This window comes from Larimichthys crocea, chromosome XIV, assembly GCF_000972845.2.
Source record: "Larimichthys crocea isolate SSNF chromosome XIV, L_crocea_2.0, whole genome shotgun sequence".
NCBI classification, from domain to species: Eukaryota; Metazoa; Chordata; class Actinopteri; family Sciaenidae; genus Larimichthys; species Larimichthys crocea.
Window position 1 is genome coordinate 12624603 of NC_040024.1, and position 23027 is coordinate 12647629.

Genomic DNA, 23027 nt, shown 5'->3' on the forward strand with positions numbered 1-23027 from the left:
TATATATTATAATGCAAACTATTCAAAACAAATAAGGAACAACCCATTTGGTGTGAGTGAGGTTGGGCGCTGTGAGGGGTGGGAGGCTTGACAGAAAGGGTTTGGGAATCATTAAGGCTTAAAATTATGCAGAATTAACAGCATGGCTGCTTTGATTGACAGGCAGGTGCTTTTACAGGTGGCTATTTTCAGCCCCACCTTAGTTTGCCAATGTTTTAAAGTTTCAATTGTGTATGAGAATTGGAAGTTCTGGAAGTTCTTAGAGCTAAAGCACAAAAATTGTGAAAAGGCAAAAAAGCAGCAGAAGACCAGGATGACATCACATATCACAGATATGATCTTAGACCATTCAAACTGAATTTCATATGAAACCATGGAGCCAATTACAAAATATAAACTTTGCACATTTGTGGGTAGCCACAAGGAGAATAAGGTGGACCATGCTACAGAAGTAGTTGAAACAGCATGATGGAATGACAGTATGTTGGGAAAGGGAGTAATTAGTATGAATGGGACTTAATGAATGTCTATATTGCACATAATGTATATGAAACGTGTCACAATAGAAGGTCTGAATTGAGTTTAAGGCTTGAAAGTGATCACATTGAAGATCATATGTATTTACTTGACTATAAGCCTTTTTGCAGAAACTCCTACAGCAGATGTTTATCTGATAGTGCTGTAGCTAAATTTTAAGAAAGTGATTCCTTCAGCATTGAATTCAATGCCATGTCTCAAAGTAACAGAGGACTTGTCTGCTTCTTTTAGCCCCTCACAATAAGATCATCTTGTTGATAGTATTACAGGCTCATTACGAGCTCATTAGACTCTATTGCACCTCTTAAAACAAGAGACATGTAAATCTGAACGCAAATGGTGTGCCACTAAACTGGAAGAATCTCATCTAGTCTGGCAAGATAATCTCAAAACATACAGAAAGGCTCTCTGTAATGCCAGAGCAGCCTACTAGTCTTCATTAATAGAGGAGAATAAGAACAACCCCAGGTTTCTCTTCAGCACTGTAGCCAGGCTAACAGAGAATCACAGCATCTATTCCTTTAGGTCTAAGTAGCAATGACTTCATGAGCTTCTTTAATGATAAAATTATAACTATTAGAGACAAAATCCATCACCTCTTGCCCTCAACAGGCATTGATCTGTATTCTGATACAGCAAGTTTGGAAACAGCTGTAAAACCTGATATGTATTTAGACTCTTTTTCTCCCATCGACCTTCATCAAATAACTTTAATCATTTCTGCAGCTAAGCCGTCAACCTGTCTCTTAGACCCCATCCCAACCAGGCTGCTCAAGGATGTTTTACCTCTAGTTAGTCATTCTTTATTGGATACGATTAATTGAGTGTTGAGTGAGCACACTCTTTATTATCTCTCTGGCTTATTGAGTGTGCCTGAAAGCGCACACTATATGTTATCCACTGCGCTTACTGAGTGTGCCTGAAAGAGCACATTCTTTAAAACCTCTCGGGCTTATTCTTCGTCTTCCGTTTCTTCCGTGTTTTTTTCGGTTCGCTACTCCTCCCAGAGTTTTTGTCGCACATACACAAACAGGGTGTCAAAACGACCGGCTCGGCCGGGAATCGATGGCTATGACTTTTCTAAGACTCTCGGTTTTGCCAAAAATCGCCAAAAACCACGCCAAAAAATGAATGGGCATGCATTGCGAGAATTTTCGAGAGCTAGAGTGAGTGATGTCAGCGCTAGAGGGGCGAGGGAGAGAGTAAAGAATGAGAGAGAAAATAAAATGTTTTTCGACTATCTTGGCCTCAAATGCCATACTACAGACATGATTACACCCTCAAAACGTAGGAAAATTCAGGCCGCTGCAGTGATAACACTGTTGAAGCTGTCACAGTTATAGTTTTGGCCCTGTACACAAAGATTCACAAACTACTCCCTTCCACAGCCTCATAGACTCCCATGTTATTTTGAGAAGAGAACTTTCCAGAAGAAGCAGGGAGCACCTGCGCTTTCTCTCACTCCCAAGGCCAAAGTTTATACAATTTTCGCCTGAAAATGAACAAGGATATGGTCCACGAGACAAGGATTCTTGCGGTCATTGCAGATTTTGGTTTGCGGCCAACCTTATAGGTTGTTTTTGGCCACCATTGAGGGGGTTCATTCAGAGATTTACTGTGCGTCTCAGTGGGACAGACACAGTGCATACAACACCTGTGCCTAATTACTGACCCTGGTTGCTTGGCAACCTCAAGCCTGCCTTTGACTAACTTTGTTGAAGTCTCTGTATATCAATGACTGTCAAGACTCCTTAATGTTGGCCATTTCATCCTTGTCTCTTGCAGACACAAACACAGACACATAGATGGAGACACAGACAGACACAACACACACAGACAGACAGACAGACAGGGCAGACACACAAACACACACACAGAGACAGACAAGACAGACACACACACACACTCAAGACAAAAGTCTTTCAAAATAAGGGTCCCTTCAAAATAAAAGTCATTGTAAAACTCTCTCATTAACAGACACAAGACAACACAAGCACGCACATACACACACATGTTAATGCTAACATGCTAATGTTAACATGCTAATGTTAATTGCTAGCGCATCAGCGCTAACATGCTAACATGCTAACAGTAATTGGTGGGTTCGTCAGCACTAGCAATTATTTTAGCCACTAAAAATTAAATAAATGTTAATTGTTAACATGTTAATGCCAACATGTTAATGTTAACATGCTAATGCTAACATGTTAATGGTAATTGATAGCGCACCAGCTAACATGCTAATGTTAATTGCTAGCGCACCAGCTAACATGCTAATGTTAATTGCTAACATGCTAATGATAACATGCTAATACCAACGTGCGAATGTTAATTGATAGCGCTTCAGCTAACATGCTAATGGTAATTGCTAAAATGCTAATGTTAACATGCTAATTGCTAGCGTGTCACCACTAGCTGCTCCTGTGTCTATATAAACATGTTAAAAATGACTATTTGAGGTGTGCTTTTTGAATACAGACCCCCAGCAACAGCCCACTCATCACTCTCAAAATTTCTGCAGAAATTTTCTAGTACTGAATTTACTGAGCAGTGTCAGTAATAATGTATGGGGGCAACGGGGCCAGAGTCAGGCACACTCGTCACACTCTAGTCTGTCTTTTTTATCAGGATATGTACCACAGTACTTTAAGGTAGCTATAATAAACCTCTTCGTAAAAAGCCCACTCGAGATCCAGAGGTTTTAGCCAACTACAGACTGTTATCAAACCTTCCCTTTCTCTCTAAGATACTTGAGAAAGCTGTAGCTAATCAGCTGTGTGACTTTCTCCATAACAATAGTCTATTTGAGGATTTTCAGTCAGGATTTAGAGTGCATCATAGCACAGAGACCGCATTAGTCAAAGTTACAAATGACCTCCTAAAGGCATCAGACAAAGGACTCATCTCTGTACTTGTCCTGTTAGATCTTAGTACCGCATTTGACACCATTGACCATCAAATTCTTTTACAGAGACTAGAACATCAAATTGGCATCAAAGGAACCGCCCTAAGCTGGTTTAAGTCTTATTTCTTATATCAATCTCAGTTTGTTCGCGTCAATGATAAATCCTCCATGCATACCAAAGTTTGTCATGGAGTCCCACAAGGTTCTGTACTAGGACCACTTCTATTCAGTTTATATATGCTTCCTTTAGGGAACATTATTAGGAATCACTCTATCAATTCTCATTGTTATGCTGACGACACCCAATTACATTTATCGATCAAGCCTGATGCAACCAATCAGTTAACTAAACTCCAAACATGCCTTAAGGATATAAAAAGTTGGATGACCTACAATTTTCTGATGTTAAATTCAGACAAAACTGAAGTTCTTGTAATTTGACCCAAACACCTCAGAAATTCTCTTTCTAGAGACTTAGTTACTTTAGATGGGATCGCCCTGGCCTCCAGCTCCACTGTAAAGAATCTTGGAGATGGTTTTGATCAGGATTTGTCCTTTAACGTCCACATAAAACAAATTTCGAGAACTGCATTCTTCCACTTATGTAACATCACCAAAATCAGATGCATCAGATGCTGTACTATTGTAACTCTTTGTTATCAGGCTGCTCCGATAAGTCTCTTAGGACTTTACAGTTCATTCAGAATGCTGCTGCACGTGTTCTGACAGGAACCAAGACCGGAGATCACATCTCTCCCATTTTGGCTTCCTTGCATTGGCTACCTGTTAAATCTAGAATAGAATTTTAAATCTTCTCCTTACTTATAAAGCTCTTCATGGTCAGGCACCATCTTATCTAAAACAGCGTGTAGTACCTTACAACCCCTCTAGAACACTGCGCTCTCAGGACACTGGGTTCCTTGTGGTTCCTATAGTGTCTAAAAGTAGATTGGGATCCAGAGCTTTCAGCTATCAGGCTCCTCTTCTGTGGAACAAACTACCATTCTGGGTTCAGGAGGCAGACACTGTCAACACCTTTAAGAGCAGACTTAAGACTTTCCTTTTTGATAATGCTTATAGGGCTGGCTCTGGTCATTAGTTAGATTTGATTTGTGTGTGTGTGAACCTGCACTAATTAGCTCATCTCAATCAGGTTTGTGTTCCCAACTAGAATTAAAGGTTGCCATGGTGATGGTATCAGCTGTGGCTCCTGGGTCAGAGAGTTCATTTCATAGAGGCTCTCTCCTTATACTCCTGTTTGTCCCTAAAAGACACTAACTTCATAAGAAGGTCACGCGGACCACACTGTGCGAAATATGTATGTCTACGGTCCAAAATGTTTTTCTCCTTTACTCCAGAGACTTTTCTTGGTTGGTGGTGTAAGTGGCAGTTGGTTGGTGCTACTCTTGCTGGGAAGCACATAGATCCAAAAGTGTAAGTGTGTTTGACCATCGTACATGGTTATGTGGAAATTCTGTTTGTGGAGTGAAAATTGTGGGAGTGACAGCAACTTAAAGACAATACGTAGCTCTAACTGTTGGTCTCCAGCTCTAAATGTTCTGCTCCATACACGCTAATGCTCTAAGTCATTGAACTCTTTTTTTACACAAGGCTTCACTGAAGAGGCTGTTATGCAACATGCGTAATATGCAAAATTACTATCTCTGTACACACACACACACACACACACACACACACACACAGTAGTGCTGTACTGAAATCTTCAGGATAGGTAGCACACAGAGCTTCTCTATGGAACACAGAAAGGAACTGTACAAGCTGCCATTAGCTAGTTAGCGATCCTATTAGCTGAATGTGCGGACTGGGGGCTCAAAGTACAGACGGTGGTTTTCAGGTCCTGGGAGAAGAACCCAGCGGGGGATGCTGCCAGGGAGATACTGGAATGAACACCAGAAACAAAGCCGGGTGACACTGGACAACAGAACCAGCCTCTGCAGCCTCCTAGTGAAAATTGCTGGGACTGGAGGCACCCTTGGACACTGGCACAGGCCCGTATGTTGATCCATTGTGTTGATTAGTCCATGAGCATCTGTTTCTGTGAAGTTGGAAGTAAAATCTGTTTCCACTACCAAAGCATTCTGATGCCCCAAAATACAATAATAATATACGAGTCAAAAGTTTAGACACATCGTATTAAATAGTTTTTCTTTATTCTTATTATTTTGAACACTGTAGACATTAAAACTATGAAATAACACACAATTCCATGTGTTCTCTCATAGTTTGGTGTTTTTTGAATCACAGCTTTTGATCACAGCTTGCTATCCTCTCAGTCAGCTTCATGACACCTGTAATGCCTAACATACTGGACAATATGGACGAATGTCTCTCAGCAATTAATAACCATTCAGTATTCAGTTGAGGTATAGTCTAAATAGTAAATCTGTGGGACTTTTTTGTTGTGTTCGTATCTATAAAGCCAATGTGTTTATGATGACTAAGCAGAGCACAAAGTTCTTCATAGCATTTTAATTTGTCTCTCAAATGTCTGTCTGTCTGACTGTTTGCCTCCTCCCAGCAAAGCTCATAAATTTGACTGTTTTACATATCATGCAATCACTGTGTCAGTGAATAATGCAAGGCTGCTTGCCCATGACAGTACATCCCTATCATATATGCTTTCATTCGAGAAGACAAATTTAAAGTAGTCTATGCATGCATGCACGCACGTTGGCAAGAGCACAGAGCACAGAGCCTTCCTATGTCACTTTCGATTCAAGAAAATTGTCTATTTTGCCTATGTCTAGGAAAACCACTGATGCTATTGTGGGTCCAGTGTGATGTTAAATCATAAATAGTGACAGCATTTTCCACGGCATTTGATTTAGCAGCTATTATCAGTTATTGATTTATAATTTGACCACACATTTGGGAAACGGGAGTCTCCTGAGAAAGGCAAAGAAAATAGTGACAATAGATTAATTTAATGTGGGATGGAACATGACCAACATAACATTTCTGAGGAATCAATTGAACAGACTACACTACACATCACATTCACCCACTCACACACTAATACACAATCACACACTGATGGCACAAATCTGTCATCAAAACAAAAGGTGGCTACTTTGAAGAACCTATAATATAAAACAGATTGTGTTTTGTTTACCACATAATTCATTCAGTGTTCATCTGCAATGTAGAAAGTAATACACAAAGACAAAACATTGAATTAGAAGATGAATCCAAACCTTTAACTGGTATTGTGTGGATTCAATTGGAGGTATTTGATGCTCAAACAGAGAAACCGAGTTGCTTTTTGTAAATAGGCACTTATTCTGAATTTGTTGATTACACCTGTCTCCAACAGATCCATATCCAGTTTTTCAGCCAATACTTGGCCTTTACTTTCAACTTCACAAAGTCCCATTCTGAGTTCTGAAAAACTCTGGAGTTACATGTAAAAAAAAAAAGCTCCCTCTTGGCACATCATTTGCCACCATGGTCTTCATTAGTGACGAGTGCCCGCTTAAATATTTTTTCAGTTTTATACCCACCTATGTGAAACATGCATTTTGTATTACAGGTTCATGTCTGAACTTGGTTTTACTGACACACACCCCAATTTCCAGATGAAATGTGGTGAATGCTGCCATGAAGTTGCATCATTTAAATGGCATAAAAAGAGCTCAGCAACTGACTCAGTTTTTGGCCAGACTTGAAATTTTATTCATTCACTCCATTGATGATAGTTGAAACTAACTAAACCACGCACAAAAAGTCAGGACATTTGTGTTTGGTAAATTATTTCTTTGTTCATAAATCTTATACCATTGGAAAGCCTGATTATTTCCCTTTTAAATGGTGCCACTTTGTAAGGAACATGCATTTGTGGGTTGCGTCTTCTCCACACTTTGACCCTAAGATTCAAGTGCTGTAGCCAGAATCTGGGCTCATCGCTGAACATAACATTCCTCCACATGGTTCCAGTGCACCGGCCTGACACCGAAGGGTAATCATGGCAGGCCACCTGGCAGCCTATGAGACCAGAGATTGGCTGCATGCAGTCTGTTCCTGCTACGACTGACTGCCTGCCTACGGTTTCTAAGTGCTGACAGGATGAGGAAACGTCTTCTTGGGGTGCCATCTTCTTAGGACGCCCACTTCATGTCCGTTATATGGAACTTGGCCTTCAGTTTGCAGATGGTACTAAGGCTCACTCCAAAGAATGACAAAACTTGGTTTTGTGGGACAACAGCTTGAAGTTGTCGGATGGGTCCTATTCAGATCAGTCAAACATGGTATGCAGATTCTTGGAGCAAATTTTTCATGGGCTTAACACACATACTCAGCTCTGCTGCTCATCCCACAAATGCATGTTCCTTTCAAATGTGACACCAGTTAAAAGAGAAATAAGCTAGTGGTATGGTAAGATTTATTGCCACAAGGCAATTTTACAACAAAGAAATAACTTACCAAACACAAATTTACTGACTTTTTGTGCGTATTTTAGTTAGTTTCAGCTAATTATTTCCAGACTTAAAGTTTAGTTGAATTGTGACTTAAAGCATTCGATTTGACACCTTACCAATGACTTCTAACCTAATGATAGTAGCATGATTAATAATGGTGTTGTAATGTATTGTAGTTTACGTTGTGTCCACACCAAGCGGCAACCTCCGTGGCTGGGAAAAATTGAATGATGCGGAAGTACTAAAAACTGTAATTCCTCAAGCGGCCACTTTGAGTGACGGGGGGAGGTTATGCCCAAATTCCACCGGGCCCGTTGCATGTCTGTCGCATCATCGCGAGTAATACATGGCCATTCTAGTCAGCGTATCAAACACCACCGGCTCCAGCGTGGTCCGTTTCAGACATGTCTCTACGCTCAGCTACGTGTGAATTACGCATCTTTTCTATTTTTGACACTTGACACAAGAAGCACACGTCAGTTTACACAGAGCACCTCGAGCGGGCAGAAGCCAGATACAGAAAAAGAAAGAGAATCCGGTGAATTTTCAAAATAAAATACCCCGTGCAAACTGCTGCTCATAAAAAAAATTCTTATCATCTCAGAAACTTTATTTATTTTTTTACATATATCGATATCGATAAATATCAGTTATCAGCCATAGCGATATTAATATTGGATATCGGTATCAGACAAAATTTTCATATCGGTCATAGCACCACTAATCAGAGATGTTGTTGGTACACTTGAGGATTGTGGGAACTGTAGTGCCTCTCCCTGAGCTTACAAATAAAGCTTTTTTTTTCTTAAAACAAGGTTGATATTATACAGACTAGTGGCTTCGACAGGAGCATACATAATTTCACAATCTCATAGCTTGCGGTAAGTCTCGCTTGGATGGTTACGACATTAAGGCTAATAATCAAAACGTGAATGTGATTTTCACTTCCAGAACCTCACTGTTGATCTCTACGCATGTAGAGTCAATGGACAGATGTGAATAGAAGCAAAAAGATGTTGCTACTGTGTGTAGTTGGATACCAAAAGAGCATTGAAAAACACCTTGTTATTTGGTACCAAATTTCAATAACTTCTCACTGTCAATGAGCCATTAAGCATGCAGGATATTTGTATTGTATTAAATTGTATTGCTGGTGACTGTCTAACATTACACATTGCAGTGTAGGGCTGTCATGATTGCAGTAGAACATTTGAAGTAGTGTGACCCAGCAGTATTGTATTGTTAGCTTTATAGATACAAGGATGTGGATATGGTCAATGGTAAAATGGACTGTACTTATACAGCGCCTTTCTAGTCTTCTGACCACTCAAAGTGCTTCACACTACATATCTCATTCACCCATTCATTCATTCATACACTGATGGCATTGGCTGCCATGCAAGATGCCAACTGCTCATCAGTTTTAGAAGCTAGGCTAACCATTCACACAGTTATCCAGGTTTAGTAAAGTGCACCAAGGAAAAAATAGAGTTGCACGATAACCAGGGTACCCCGCAGTGCCAAATCGTAACAGTTCCTACTATACTAGAAATTCTACCACGACGGTACGACCATGGATTACTATACTACCGGTGCCAGTTTCCGCAGTTTTCCGCCTCTGCTCTCCTCCCGGCTTCTCACTGCATGCTACTCCCTTGTAAACAAACCAACATGGAACCGCAACCGAACTACACAGCTGCTAAATGATTGGCTGTTTGCCTGTTACTGCTGACGTCCAGGGATATGATAGGCTGTTTCCGCACACTGGGTCCGCCCGTCTGTTAGCTGATTGGCTGTTCGTGTGTTTCTGCTGACATGAACGAACTAAATGGAGACAGCTCCGCTTCGATAGAAACTCGCTTCAAAACAAACAAGCTAAAGTTTTGTCGCTTACTTTCACTAGTATTATGTTTATCATGCACCAAACAACATTATAAGTAGTTAATAAGTATTTATAACTTGAACAAACACATTGCAGTTCATAAAAATAATAATAAAAAAAGACTGCAATATCGCCATAATACCCGGAACCGTGAAACTTTGTCTGGTATAGTATTGTGGTTACTCATTTTGGTATCGTGACAACTCTGGTAAAAAACTGCCTCTCCAACTGCTCACAGGTCTTTTTTCACGTGAGCAATTGTGCCATAATGTGTAATGTCATTTTACATTGTTATCATGGACTTTATACCAAGCCTTAGTCAAAGCTGTCACACACACAGTCTGAACTGACAACAAATCTGTTATCTTGACTGCCTAACCACTTCAGTGGCAAAAGCAAGCCAAAAAGGTACTTAACAATGTATCTGTTGGATGGAGTGTTATCTCTGAGTGAGAGAACACTAAAAAGTCTGCCACTGAAAAAAGCCACTCCCAGATGCTCCACCCTCTATGTGCACCCTGTCTCACCTCTAATTGACAAGACTTGACTTGATATAACAATCTATTTTTGATTTGGTGACGCATACCCTCATACATATTGTTACAATGTATTGTTACACTACAAACTCGTGTCGCGGTATCTTACGCCCAAGAAGATCATTCATTTTACACAAGATTAAGCCTCAGGGCATTGTATTAGCTTTGTTATTTGCTTCATTTTTCTGTCCTCTTATAAAAAACAGTGACCGCTATAGATGGTAAATGTAATTACAGATATCTTATTACATGGTTGGATTGGTGGTGATGGTTAAGCGGTTGTGGCACCCTGACAATGTTATGAAAAGAACTAATCCTCTGGCTGGGCATAGGCGCTTTTCCCTCTTACACCTACTAGTGGCTGACTAAAACTAAGCAGCAGATTCAGTTGGAGCAGGTTTCATGATGAAAAGAGCTCAGTGTCTTAACAGGCAGTTGGCACAAACTGTGTGTTTTAAGTCTATCGCCTGTGACGGTGCAATTAAGACTAAAGAAATCTCACAGAACAAACAATAAGCAACAAGACACAAACACTAAGACTTATTTCAGCACCAGGTTTTTGTTTTAATCGGGGGTGGGTCAATGTTACAATAATATGATTTGACTAGACTCAGAATTAAGTAACGCCATGGTTGGAGATAAAAGGTCCATTTTAATGTGTTGAACAGAAGAAAAACAGTATTCCAACAGTTGAATCAGCAACAATTTCAGATCATATTTTCTGTTCAGCAACAACAGAAAGATTACCACAGAGAGAGAGAGGAGATGGCAAGTCAGAATTCTTCCAGCTGTGGATCAGCACTGGTCTCACCATAGACCTGCCCCTTATCTAGGGGCATCTATCTCCAAGCAACTGAATGTCCATCTACTCCAAGGCAGGGTAGGGGCTGGGGCTGATGCAGTAGCTAAGCTAACAGCTAGCCTTAGCTGCCATAGCAAACGAAATGCTGCGGATCTACAGAGGACAATCGGGATTGCTGGCTGGCTTTCCCTTGGTACCTAAAGCCATCGCAGCCACGCGACACACCACGACAGAAATCATCTACTGAATAGTGAAGGATATCAACACGTTTCGATCATGCAGTAACACACCCATTCATCTCCCATATCTCCCTCCGGTTTGGTCCGCCGGCATCCTCTGCCATTCTGTTTGGTGTCGTGCGTTAACTCAAGGCAGGTCGCGATAGCACTGCTACTGAAACTTGCCTAGATACACACAGAGTGATCGCGTAGATCATTAACCTCTTTATGGCACACACTTGGTGGACTCGCCAGATAGTTAGCGGTTACAGACGACTCAGTCACAGGGTAAACTAGAAGGACAGGCGCTTACTAACGGTAGACTTTGGGGGGGACATTACATGCTACTAAAACGGGGTAACGTAAACGTTACTAAGTCCATCATGATAATGCACGTCTCAGCTACTGTAGGTGCGACAGCCAAGCCTTAATTGTTAAACGGGGTCCATCGTCCAATACCAATACGGTAACCCACCGATTTGATCGAAGCCTTCCCCGTGCATCATTATAGCCATCTTCACAGCAGTGGCAGAGGAATGGGGACACGAGGCCGGGTGACATGGGCGAATAATGTAGGAACGGAGAATATTCTGCCATCAAGCACTGTTACCCCTGATTAACTGTCAAGCCATCAATGCGCATGCATTTAGAGACAGGACACCACTAACGTTAGCCCCAATTTCAGACGGAATTTTACAAAATGACGCCGACCGGCTATCTTACCTCAGGCGGTGTGTCGAACCAAGTTCCGCGTAGCAGCCATGTTCGGAACCTCTATCTCCCTCCGTCCACACGAACCGAGCCCCCTCCCCCGGGTTAGTCGTCCCTCTTCCACAGCAGAAATCCAAATAATGTGTATAATTAATTGCCGATAAAATCCCGATGAGATTAGCTTCCAGTAAAAATGCGCTATTTTCCGGAGTTTAGAGAGCGGTCTGTCGATGGGGACCGATTGCCGGTGCAGCAAGCTAGCCGTGCCTAAGAGGAGGTGGGCAGCCCACCGCCTCAACCACGGACACCTCGGACTCAGTCTTCGTTCTGTTCAGGAAACGTAATGTTCTTGTTCGAGATTTATTCCTACATAAAGAAGCGAGCACTGCAGCTACAGCACGGGCCAGTTAGGTTAGCAAGCCCGCCAGCTTGTTCAACTAATTTAAAGGCAAGAAGCTAACATCAGCTAGCCAGCTAGCTGTCAGCTAGCATGCTAGCCAGCTAGCTGTCTAATAAAACACTGCCATTGGGATCTGGAGGAAGACAGTCCGCACACTGCAGGGTGCTTGACGCGCAACGGCCAGTCGATGGGCCGCTGGAGAATCCAGCCAGACGCTATGAAGAACTGAAGGTTTTAGCAGGCACAGCTACAGCTAGGTGTACGCTGGCCAGCCCCTCCGTGATGGTAATATCGGTCAAAGGAGAGGGGCTGCATTGAGAGCGCACTCCCGTCACCAGGCAAGCACGGCCCAGCGCGTTCCAGACAAATTCCCCACAAAATGGCTGCCAAAACAAATCCATCGCGGACAGTCACACAAATGACTGAGAAAAGTTCAAACGCAGTTCTTTTTCATGCAACAAAAACACTGTCCGAACACACGGACACCTGACGGTGTGGGCGAGAAAAAAAGGCACTTTAGCGAATTGATAGGAACACTACAAAACAGTCTGAGGGGTCAACATTCAGAAAGCTTAGGTCTGAGTCTAGTTCTGACCTCCAGTCATCATCACAGACACAGGTACAGATCCTGGACTCACAATGTGAACATATCTGCTGCAACATGAAGCTGTTAGAGCAGGTAGGACGGGAAACGTCCCTGTATGTCGGTAGTTATACAAGGCTGGTTAGTCAAACATTAGAAACACACAAGAATCAAACATTTTATTAAAGAGTTCTTTTGTCAAAAAAAAAACAACAAAAAAACACAAACTGTTTTTCAAGCATACATTGTTGTAAAATAAAATCCTTCTGCCACCATACTCAACACAAGGCTCTACTGTCAACTTAGTATCGGAGGGCAGGAAGCAAACACTGACTGTACAAAAAGATGTATCTGAACACTAATGAGACAGCTCTCTTCCACACCTCATTTCTTCTGTTTAGGTGGAGGTCTGAGGAGAGAAAGAAAAGGCATGTTAACACAGCCGCAACCTCCAGCTCTGGGAGATGACGCCAATGTCAAAGTTATGGAAGAATTATCCTCTCTTTATTCAAGAGCACACATTTTCAGTTTGAGAGCATGATTTCTCCTTCTCAGATTTTTATTGTCCTCATGCTCAGATTTCTGCTGCTTTCTTTCAAAATGTGTGCTTGGACTCAAAACATCACATGCTTGTGCTCACATTTCTTCTGCTTGGACACAAACATTTCGCTAGCACTCAAATATGTCCTGTGCACACACTCAAATCTAATGTGCTCGGACTCAAAACATGTCTTGTGCGCTCTCAAATTTTTTCTGCTCGCGCTCAAAACAGCACGTCCAAAACATACCCGCCCCTACGGAGCGTTAAAAAACGGCGAAGGAACACACCCAGAATTGGGCCTCACTCTAGCCGTCTCCCTATTGGCTGGTGAAACACTAATTTAAGCGCAGGGCGGGACATCAAAAAATTCTGAGAGCGCACAGCATAGACATATATACATAGACGCCGCATTGAGCGGGTTGGTCGTTGGTCGCAATACGTAAACGGCGCCGCCATATTGGATCGGGCAGATCTGCCCGTAAACTAATACAGGGAAATGGACTGAACTTCATAAAGCGCCTTTCTACAAAGTTCTTTAAGTTAATGTCTCTTATACACCCATTCACACACACACTAATATTTCTGGGAAACAAATAGGCACCAAAAACAACGTATGTAACTTTTAAAGTGATGATTATAAATGTTTACTCCTTATGTATTTTTCTAATGCTGAGTGTTTACAGCTACTACTGTGTGTAACACTGTTACTGTGATGATAAATATTGAAATATTTATATTTAACATTTAATCTGTGTCTATAATAACCAGAATAACCTTTTTTTTTTTATTAAAAAAAAACAGTAAAACAGTAACAGTAAAAATTCACAGGGAAAAGGATCTCAGATGCAGCGGCGGCTGGCCAATAGAGGGCGGTAGGGCGCCGCCCTCCCTAAGCCACAAAAATAGTTTAAAATATTCAATTATTCGTATTTTCAATATTTGTGTGTTTAAATAATACAATACATCCATTAATATGTGCAAAATATAATGTCTGCATGTCTCAGCTGCTCTGGAGAAATCGTCCCGAGGAGGCGGGTCTATGAAGCAGAACCAATCGCTAATTTAAGGTACGTTTGACATACGATTTAGCCAATCAGCGTCCTCAAATCTACTCCAGAAGGGGCAATTATTTTATTGCCCCAAGCCAGCTACGGCTAAAGTCAGGGCCGCTACGTACAAGTGCTATTCTACATGACAATGGTGTATGTAATAGTACTCCTCTAAGACCCAACCCTCACTACGCCCTAATTATGAGGTTATTGTATTATTGTTCTGACGGTATGCCTCTTGTGTTGCCTATTAACCAAAAGCACCGTTTCATGTGCTCAACAGTGTACCTCTGTCACAGCTGATCACCTGTCAGTGACAGGTGTTTAAAGTCAACAGCCTTTCCAACATGTTACACTTTGTTCGAGATTGATACAATTGTTTATAAATTCAGTTTTACATGTAAAGCTTGTGATTGTTTTTGTATAAGAATGTTCCTTTTTTTATTGCCATTAAATAGTTACTCATTATTTTAAAGAGCACAGGTATCCTGCAGTTTGTGTTAAATTCTTAAACTATTCAACTTTACCCAATGTTTAAAACCCCACCGACCCCGCCACAGTCCGGTTCAGAAGCCTGCATCAATCTGCACAGAGCAGTTCAAGCTGGCCGGAAGCCAGACAGAAACAGCATAGACAATCTGGTGGATGGTTGTAGAAACTATTTAACTACATAGCATATATATTCATATATTTTCACAAAAGGCTTAAGCAGTTTGTACATTTCAGTCTGTCTGTGTATGCCCTGTCTCTTTGTTAATGTCTGTTTATTTGTGTGAAACTGACTGACCTACTTCATGGGTTAACACACTTCCTCTTGGATTTTATTCCCATAGGTCACCATACTCACAATCCCGGTTTTCCTTAATCCCACACAAAGCCCTTAGCACTACTAGTAGACGTTAAAGTGAAGAGACTGATAGCTGATGACAGTCTGATAACAAGTTGTGTATTCTATCACACGTTGCTACTATGCTAGAAATTACAATTGACTTTCCAAATAGTCCAGTAGATGGAGCGGTTTAACTAAAAGACAATAAGCTGCACATGGAGTGCAAAGCGAAGTTGATTTATGAATATACCTACATCTTGGCTACATCTTTACAACTTGAAAACAGAAATTGTAAAAGAGACCGAAATTATAACATTCTGGTACATTTGATACATTTTGGATGCCAGGTTTTCCTGTGTGAAAATTTGATGATCAGGGAACCAGGGTGATATTTGTGTACCTGTACACGCCAACCACCACAGCATGGTCTCTCTCATAGGGCTCCAGCGTGAGCTGCTCCTGTGGTTTCATGTTTTCAGCACTCATCTTCTTCACTTCTGAGGCAAACACTGCCTCTGGAGCTGCCGTTGAGTCTATACAGTTAGCCTGAAGTCAAAATAACAAAAACAAACAAAAAGACATCAGGACACACACACACACACAGCTGACAATATGCTCAATATGATGATGAAACTCATAAGCAAGTCATAAGCGGCAGTAGATTTCATCAAAAGTTATAGTCCTGTGAAATTATACTGCAAGCAGAAATATCCCAAACAAGCTTCTCTTCTGTTTTTTTAAGGGTGCTCCATTTGATTGGCTAACATTGGTTCTAAATAGGTTACTCAGTGTTGTAAAAGCATTTATCTCATATCAAATCAGGTCTTCACACTCACATTACTAGTTAATTAGCCGTTTGTGTGTTAACATCTATGTTAAGGAGGTGGCCATCAGTGTACCTTGATAGAGATAACAAAGTGTCCACCATTCTTCAGGAAGTTGTGAGCATTTAAAGCAACGATCCTTGTCTGGTCAGGCTGGGCGACGTCAGCAAAAATCACATCAACCATGCCTGGAGAGAGATAAATCATTACTGACTGGACATGCAGCATCTATTGACAATTTGTTGTAGCTGGTAATCCAGTCTGACTTCAAATGTGTATTTGTCATATTCAGTAATATGGACTAAATTCACCAACAATCAGCATCTAAAAAACAACATGACCACCAATTTGTGAATATAATCATACACAATACAACAACAGAGGCATATATTATTACATAATATTACTCAGTGACACCAGAATTGACCTGGATACGCTTTTTGGGTCATGGTGCATGTTACCTTCAGACCCAACACACACCCCTACTAAAAATATGGTTAAGCCGTATTCACAGTTGTTCTTTCCAGCAGTGTCTGCTAATCTATGTGCAGTGTTACTGCTGGAGTTAAGGACTACTTACCAACCAGCATGCGGTATTTGTGTGGATGCCGAGCATCTTCGATGATTGGAATGATGTTGGTGCGTTTCTTTGCGACATTGAGAAGGTCACGACCTGATCGATGGGAAAACTCCACGGCATAGACGAGCCCTTCCTGTAACAGGACACACACGTTTTACTGCAATGTAACTTACAAGGGTTCCTATTATATGAATGACCAAGTCACCATTAAATGAATGAGAAACTCAGCTTCATGTTACATTTAGACTCAACTGTGCTTTAAACTGTACCTTCTGTTTCATTTAGTGTTTTTTCTTTCAGACTGATGAATTTGAACACCAAACTCAAAGTTATATTAACTTAACTAAAGTTATATTTGGATAAAGGGATATTTGACTTTTGGTGAAATTTATGGAAACTATAAACGGTTCATGTTACAGTGATATATTATATCATGTAATGGTAATTTCTTCATCTCAAATTATTTATTGAAACAAAAGTTAACAGTGGTGTGTATACCACAACAAACATGTCAATGTCTCAGTAACTTGTCGTGTAACCTTGACCATCGATTACAGCTCGACTGGACGTCTCATGCTGTGGACATGTGGACTTATTCCAACCTGCTGATGACACTCTGACACTAACTTCCCTCTGAGTACTTCCTGTTTGAAGTCTCACACTGACCAGGTACTGCTGATGGATTGTTAGGTGTCGTCTTGGTGTCATGATGTCAAAATGTGAACAGCACGATAAAGAGGACTGTTTCAATACAAACTGTCATTGAAGCTGAACATTAGTGGAACATTTACGACAGACAGCATTTTATGCAATAAGTAGTGAAACATTGAACAGTTGGACATGTGCATTCAAAAGTTTAGAGACTGTCAAATGAAGTTCACTGTAAAGGTTAGAGTGCATTTTAGGTGCACTCTGAAATTTCATCCGAAAGCTGAATATCCAAAACATTGTGTGTGTGTGTGTGTGTGTGTGTGTGTGTGTGTGTGTGTATTGTTAATCAGACTAGGTTAGCTTATGTTATGCTTTAACAGCACACAAATCTTTTGGATAAAGGACACAGCCAGTATTGGAATCACTTGTTGGGAAGTTTTGAGCGCACAACATTTTTTTGTGATTGTAAATTGTAGTGCAAAGTCCCTGTGAATATTTGGTGGAAATGGGCCATTGGTGGATGTGCTAGATTGGGTTGTATTAAATAACATTTAAATCTTTGAGAACCACTCAATACTCACCGGTCCAACTATGTCAGAAACGTGGGACACTGTGGTGCCTGAGGCAGCTCCCAGATACATGACCTTTGCTCCGGGCTTGATGTGGATCTGGTCTACTCCTCCCAAGATAGCTGCTGCCAGCTTGGAGCGGAATGGATTCCAGGCTCTGTATTCAATCTTCGTCTCCCCCTCCTAACAGAAAGGAAGAGAATTTGAAGTCTGGCCACAACACCAAAAGACAATAGCTGCTGGTTTCACAAGATCAGGACTCGTAAAACTGCAGGTGATGCTGAGCATCATATTTGCCATTAACCAATATGCAACTAAGCACTTTTACAATTATAATGCAATATTGATGTGCTATTCACACTGTCTGAAGTACAACCTCACCTCCACACTGATCCTCTTCTCTCCATACACAGACTCTCCAACCACCATGTTCTTGGTCACTAGGGCATCCTCCTTCCCTCTAGAAATGAACACTCCTGAGACACACACACGCTTAGCTGAGAAACATTTTAATTATTTTATAATAATAATAATAATAATAATAATAATAATAACAATAACAATAACAATAACAACAACAACAACAAGAAGTAGAAGAAGAAGAATTAATTATGTAGTCATTCCTTGATGCCCCGCTGCCTGCTGGAACCCTGTTAGTGTTTGAATGAGATGTTTTGCATTAAACTTGAATTAGTTTCACTAGTCTTCATATTACCATAAATTTGTTTGTTAGAAGCAGTTAAACAAATCTATGGTCTCCAATATGAACAAACTGAGAAGTTACCAACTGATATGTGCCGAGTGATTTATTCCTCTAAAATCCAGAGGAAGCATCAGTTCACCTCCAGATCTACTGTGGGTACACTAACACACTTCTGTCTATATGCAGCACTTGTTTCTGTGGTATTAGATTTACCAACAAGCACAAGTAATACAAACCTTCGTGTCTGTGTGGCTCAACCAAGACTTTCTTCCCTGCTCCAAAGCCTCCTCTGCCTCCTCTACCTCCTCTGCCTCTTGGGGCGCCTCTGCCACCCCCCCGGCCCCGAAATCCTCCACCATCTGGGGATCTGAATCCTCCACCTGAAAGCATACACACTTTAATAGAGCTACTCAGGTCAAAATATCTGCACCCAGGTAATGCACACTGCACTCACGCTTTTATTGGAATTCACTTTTAAAATAACACAGGTCCATAAATATTATGTAGCAGTTATGTAGTAACCAGAAGTATGATGTGATAATACACATAATACATTCTACAACACTTGGTGCTCCTAAACATGTCCTCCATTCTCACCTCTTCCTCCTCTAAATCCTCCACGTCCTCCGCGGTCTCCGAATCCTCCTCGTCCTCCACGGTCTCCGAATCCTCCTCGTCCTCCACGGTCTCCGAATCCTCCTCTACCTCCACGAGGACTGAATCCTGAAAAACAAACAGATAAAAGAGGCCTTAGCTAAACTTCTACATGTCCTCTACGAAGTCCTGGAATACTGACAAAGCCTACACAAGTAGCCACCAGAACTACTGTGCACCTCTTCAAAACAAATGTGGGAACTACCGAGAGATCACAGTTAGGCACCGATCCGATATTGAAGAAAATTCTAGATCGGGTATTGATGACAATGAGCCAATCCATAACGGAAATCTGTTCAGTCTAATTCTATGCTGCGCGCTATGAGTGACGTCATACACAGTATACATGGTACGGATACTGTTTGTTACCGTAATCCCACCCTGTTTTCCTGTATCGTATTGGCCGATACTAAACCTCAGATATCGGTATCAGTATCGGAGGTGAAAAAAGCGGATGGGTGCATCCCTAATCACAGTAAGACTAAAAACTGATTGGACTGCTTTTGTGTTTTGTCTTACATGTAGAGATGTAGGAAAAGAAAGGCTCAGCTCTTTTTGGTTTCCCTTCTTAAATATTCTTTGATCATAACTAACACTGGAACAAAAGGAAATTGTCTAATTAATATACTAACACCCACAACAAGAGAAATTAAAAAAAAAAATTAAAAAAATCATTCAGCCCTGGAATCAGTGCTATAGTATAACTGTGAGGGAGAAGAAGCAGCTCAACAACATTACACTCCTGTATAAGTGTGTAAGTGTATTCGTCAGTCCAGCAAAGATACAGCTGGGGCCACAAACTAACAGCCCATATACAATTTTTGGATATGGTCAGTCCAGGACGTTTACATTTGATCATTTTGTGATCCCAGTAGATCTAATCTGTCACCAGATACTTTGACATGCATATTTGTCACTGTTGACTGTCAAAGACAGACACAGGTGTACAGATGAGGGGAGCTGCAGACTTGCTCTATTGGGGCAGCAGGACCTAAGTCTGTATGTGCGTGTGTTGATAACCAGAGGGTGGCTGCTCAACTCAAGCATGGAACAAAGTATGAGGGTGGGCTGGTAGGTGGGTACTGAACCCCTAACTGCTCTAAGGGCACACATAGGTCTCCACCATCTCTCCACATGGGCATGTCTCTGAGCCCTGTGTGTGTGTTTCAGGTCAAATGCATGTAAAAACAAAAACGTATTTGTTCCATTCTTCTATTCTATGAAGTGTTGTTCAATCAGTAAAAACTATTGTTGTTGTCCCCTACACTGACCTGATGACCATGTGTGTATTACATCTTGCAGAAGAAATACTCCAAAGCATGAATGCAGAAAAGAAGTGTGTGCAGCATTAGAGGGTCTGCATTCTTCTCAGTTACCACACATTACCCGGATATGTCCACTCCACAGGTTGTATGAATGTAAAGTGCAAACTGGAAAAACACGTCACACGGTATTAAAGAGTGTTTGAGTCTAACAAAGGGCTGCCTGTGGTAAAGACCATGTGTTTTGTTGATCAGCCACACTCCAGCTCACAGCTCTGCCGTGGAACCACGCTGGACTACCACGCGAAGTACGACACAGTGGACGGGACGCGGCTTTCCCCGTGTACAGGACAACCACAACCCGTTCAGGTTTTCCGCGGCACCGGATACAAAAACCTCCGTCCAACAAAGCCGGCTTCGCGTCCAGTCTGATGTTTAGGGCCGTGTTGGACAGACTCCGGTAACAAACACATGGCCTGCACATGGTTCCGTCCCAGGCTAATGTTAGCAGAAGTTAGGTGACCACCGAGCTTAACCTCGTGGCACCGAGCAGAACAAACTAAAGCAAACACCGGAAACGATGTCGACACGTGCAGCTCTACCACCGATCAACTTTTAGAACGAGGCGCAGCGTGTTTGAGTGACGATCTGCTCAACACAAACTCGAACTTCTCTGGTTAGACCGACACTCAAGCCGTTAACGCAACATTCACATTAGTTTTCACTTATTGAGGCAGTGTTCCATATTCAGCAACACGTTTCTTTCTAACTAACAGTTAACTGTGCGGTTAACAGGCAGCGTGCCGATGTAGGCCGAGTCCGTGAGCACTGGCTCGGCCTACATCTATCAGGTTCACTTCAAGCACGCGACGGACAGCCTGACAAAGTTCTGTTTGCATGCAGTGTACCGTACCTGGTCTCATGTTGCTTTGATGGAAAGCGTTAGATCGACGCTGCCTGCTGGGCTCACTCTTCTTCTCTCCTCTTCTACCGGGCTGTGACTCTCTCTGGACGCACGCAGTCTCACCACACGTGCAGCGCCTACGCCACGACTTCTTCTTCTTTAGTTTCTTGGCAGGCTACAAACGATCGTTTAAACCTGCATGTCGCCACCTGCTGTATCGGAGTATGATAGCCACGACGTTACCTTAATACCGAGCTGATGCCAAAATGATATTCTGAATATGAAACCAGCTTCATAGAGGCCACATTTAATGAAAATGTCTCAGTATGATGTTATAATCATTTATTGTTAGAACAATACATGGCTGATAGTTCATAACACACTCATGTTTTTCTAGATCAGGGGTTCTTAACCTGTTTGACTAATTGATTTCACTCTTAGTTTGATTTGTATTCAATAGCTAAATCAAATTCACTTACAGTTTAACAAGCAAAAACCATGTCAAATAAATGACATGATACACTGTCATAATCACAGACATTTATTTATTGTGTATGTAAACCTGCGCATACAACAAGACGCCGGACAGGCTTCTGTTGGCTGTGCTGATTTGTTTGATTTTTTATTTATCCAATTTTTACTCATCACTTTTTCCCCTCCTTTGTTGATGTTGTAAAAGCTAATTATTAGTTACTTTTGTGTTAAATATTATGATGTGTTGATAAAATAAATATATTCAAAATAATAAAACTTTCTAATTAAAAAGACTGTATATAAAATTTTAATATACTGCAAATGAAAATATAACCTTATAATCTGCTTCAGCAGTCTTTATCTTTTCATGGCAGAACCAAAAGTTTCTCTTCGTATCTGTGACAAATGAACAACAGTCACAAGATCCATCTTTTGAAAAGCTACACACTCCCTTTTTATGTTCGCCCACACTCCACGCACTCTTCTCCATAACTTTGGCTATAAGAAGAGCAGTTTATTACACAAGAGGGTGTGCTTTATCGTCATTATTGGCACGACGATAGTTTTCAACATTAGCTGCATCTTGTCCTGTTTTAGCAAATGGTCAAATGAATGCTACAGTCCACACAGATAGTCTTCCTTTTATCCATAACTTAGTGAAAAGTTTCAACACTTTACTTCTCTTTTTCTTCTAATTGTGTGAACATGACATGATACCATTGATCTGATCTCAGAGCAAAACACTGCTGCCTTCCACTGCTCTTCTTATTTCCCCCAAGATGAATTTCATATCCAAAGCTGAGTTCTACCTTTTTACCATGAAAGTTCTCCTCATTGTCTTTAAGACTTTTTCTTTCCTTTGTTCATGTACAGTAGCAGTCAAACGTTTGTACAAACCTTCTTATTTCAGTCAATTCAAGTCGTGGGTTTTATTGTCATTTTTACCATATACAGTACACAGTGAAACACAGCCATGG

At 41.3% G+C, this 23027-nt stretch overlaps 2 protein-coding genes across 2 annotated transcripts in view; both read right to left on the bottom strand.

Annotated features, from left to right (window-relative positions):
* dyrk1b (dual-specificity tyrosine-(Y)-phosphorylation regulated kinase 1B) overlaps positions 1-13042 on the bottom strand; it is a 70685-nt gene extending 57643 nt beyond the window's left edge. Inside the window, exon 1 of the mRNA XM_010752114.3 lies at positions 12040-13042. The gene's annotated coding sequence lies outside the window, so the exon portion shown is untranslated. The remainder of the gene's footprint in view (positions 1-12039) is intronic.
* Positions 13043-13174: 132 nt separating this feature from the next.
* fbl (fibrillarin) lies at positions 13175-21755 on the bottom strand. The gene is made up of 9 exons (XM_010752116.3): positions 21586-21755; positions 19354-19479; positions 18993-19136; positions 18435-18529; positions 18066-18236; positions 16834-16966; positions 16329-16441; positions 15830-15975; positions 13175-13419 (listed from the first exon to the last, which is right to left on the bottom strand). The coding sequence occupies exons 1-9, from the start codon at positions 21593-21595 to the stop codon at positions 13395-13397; spliced, it is 963 nt and encodes a 320-aa protein (XP_010750418.1). The 5' UTR covers positions 21596-21755; the 3' UTR covers positions 13175-13394.
* Positions 21756-23027: the final 1272 nt, after the last annotated feature.

Excerpts from the sequence above, each read along its gene's own strand:
- fbl (XM_010752116.3), bottom strand. Across the intron at positions 18,530-18,992 it reads TGAGCCACACAGACACGAAG|GAGTGTTCATTTCTAGAGGG; the intron begins GTTTGTATTACT and ends TGTGTGTCTCAG. Across the intron at positions 16,442-16,833 it reads CAAATACCGCATGCTGGTTG|GCATGGTTGATGTGATTTTT; the intron begins GTAAGTAGTCCT and ends ATCTCTCTCCAG.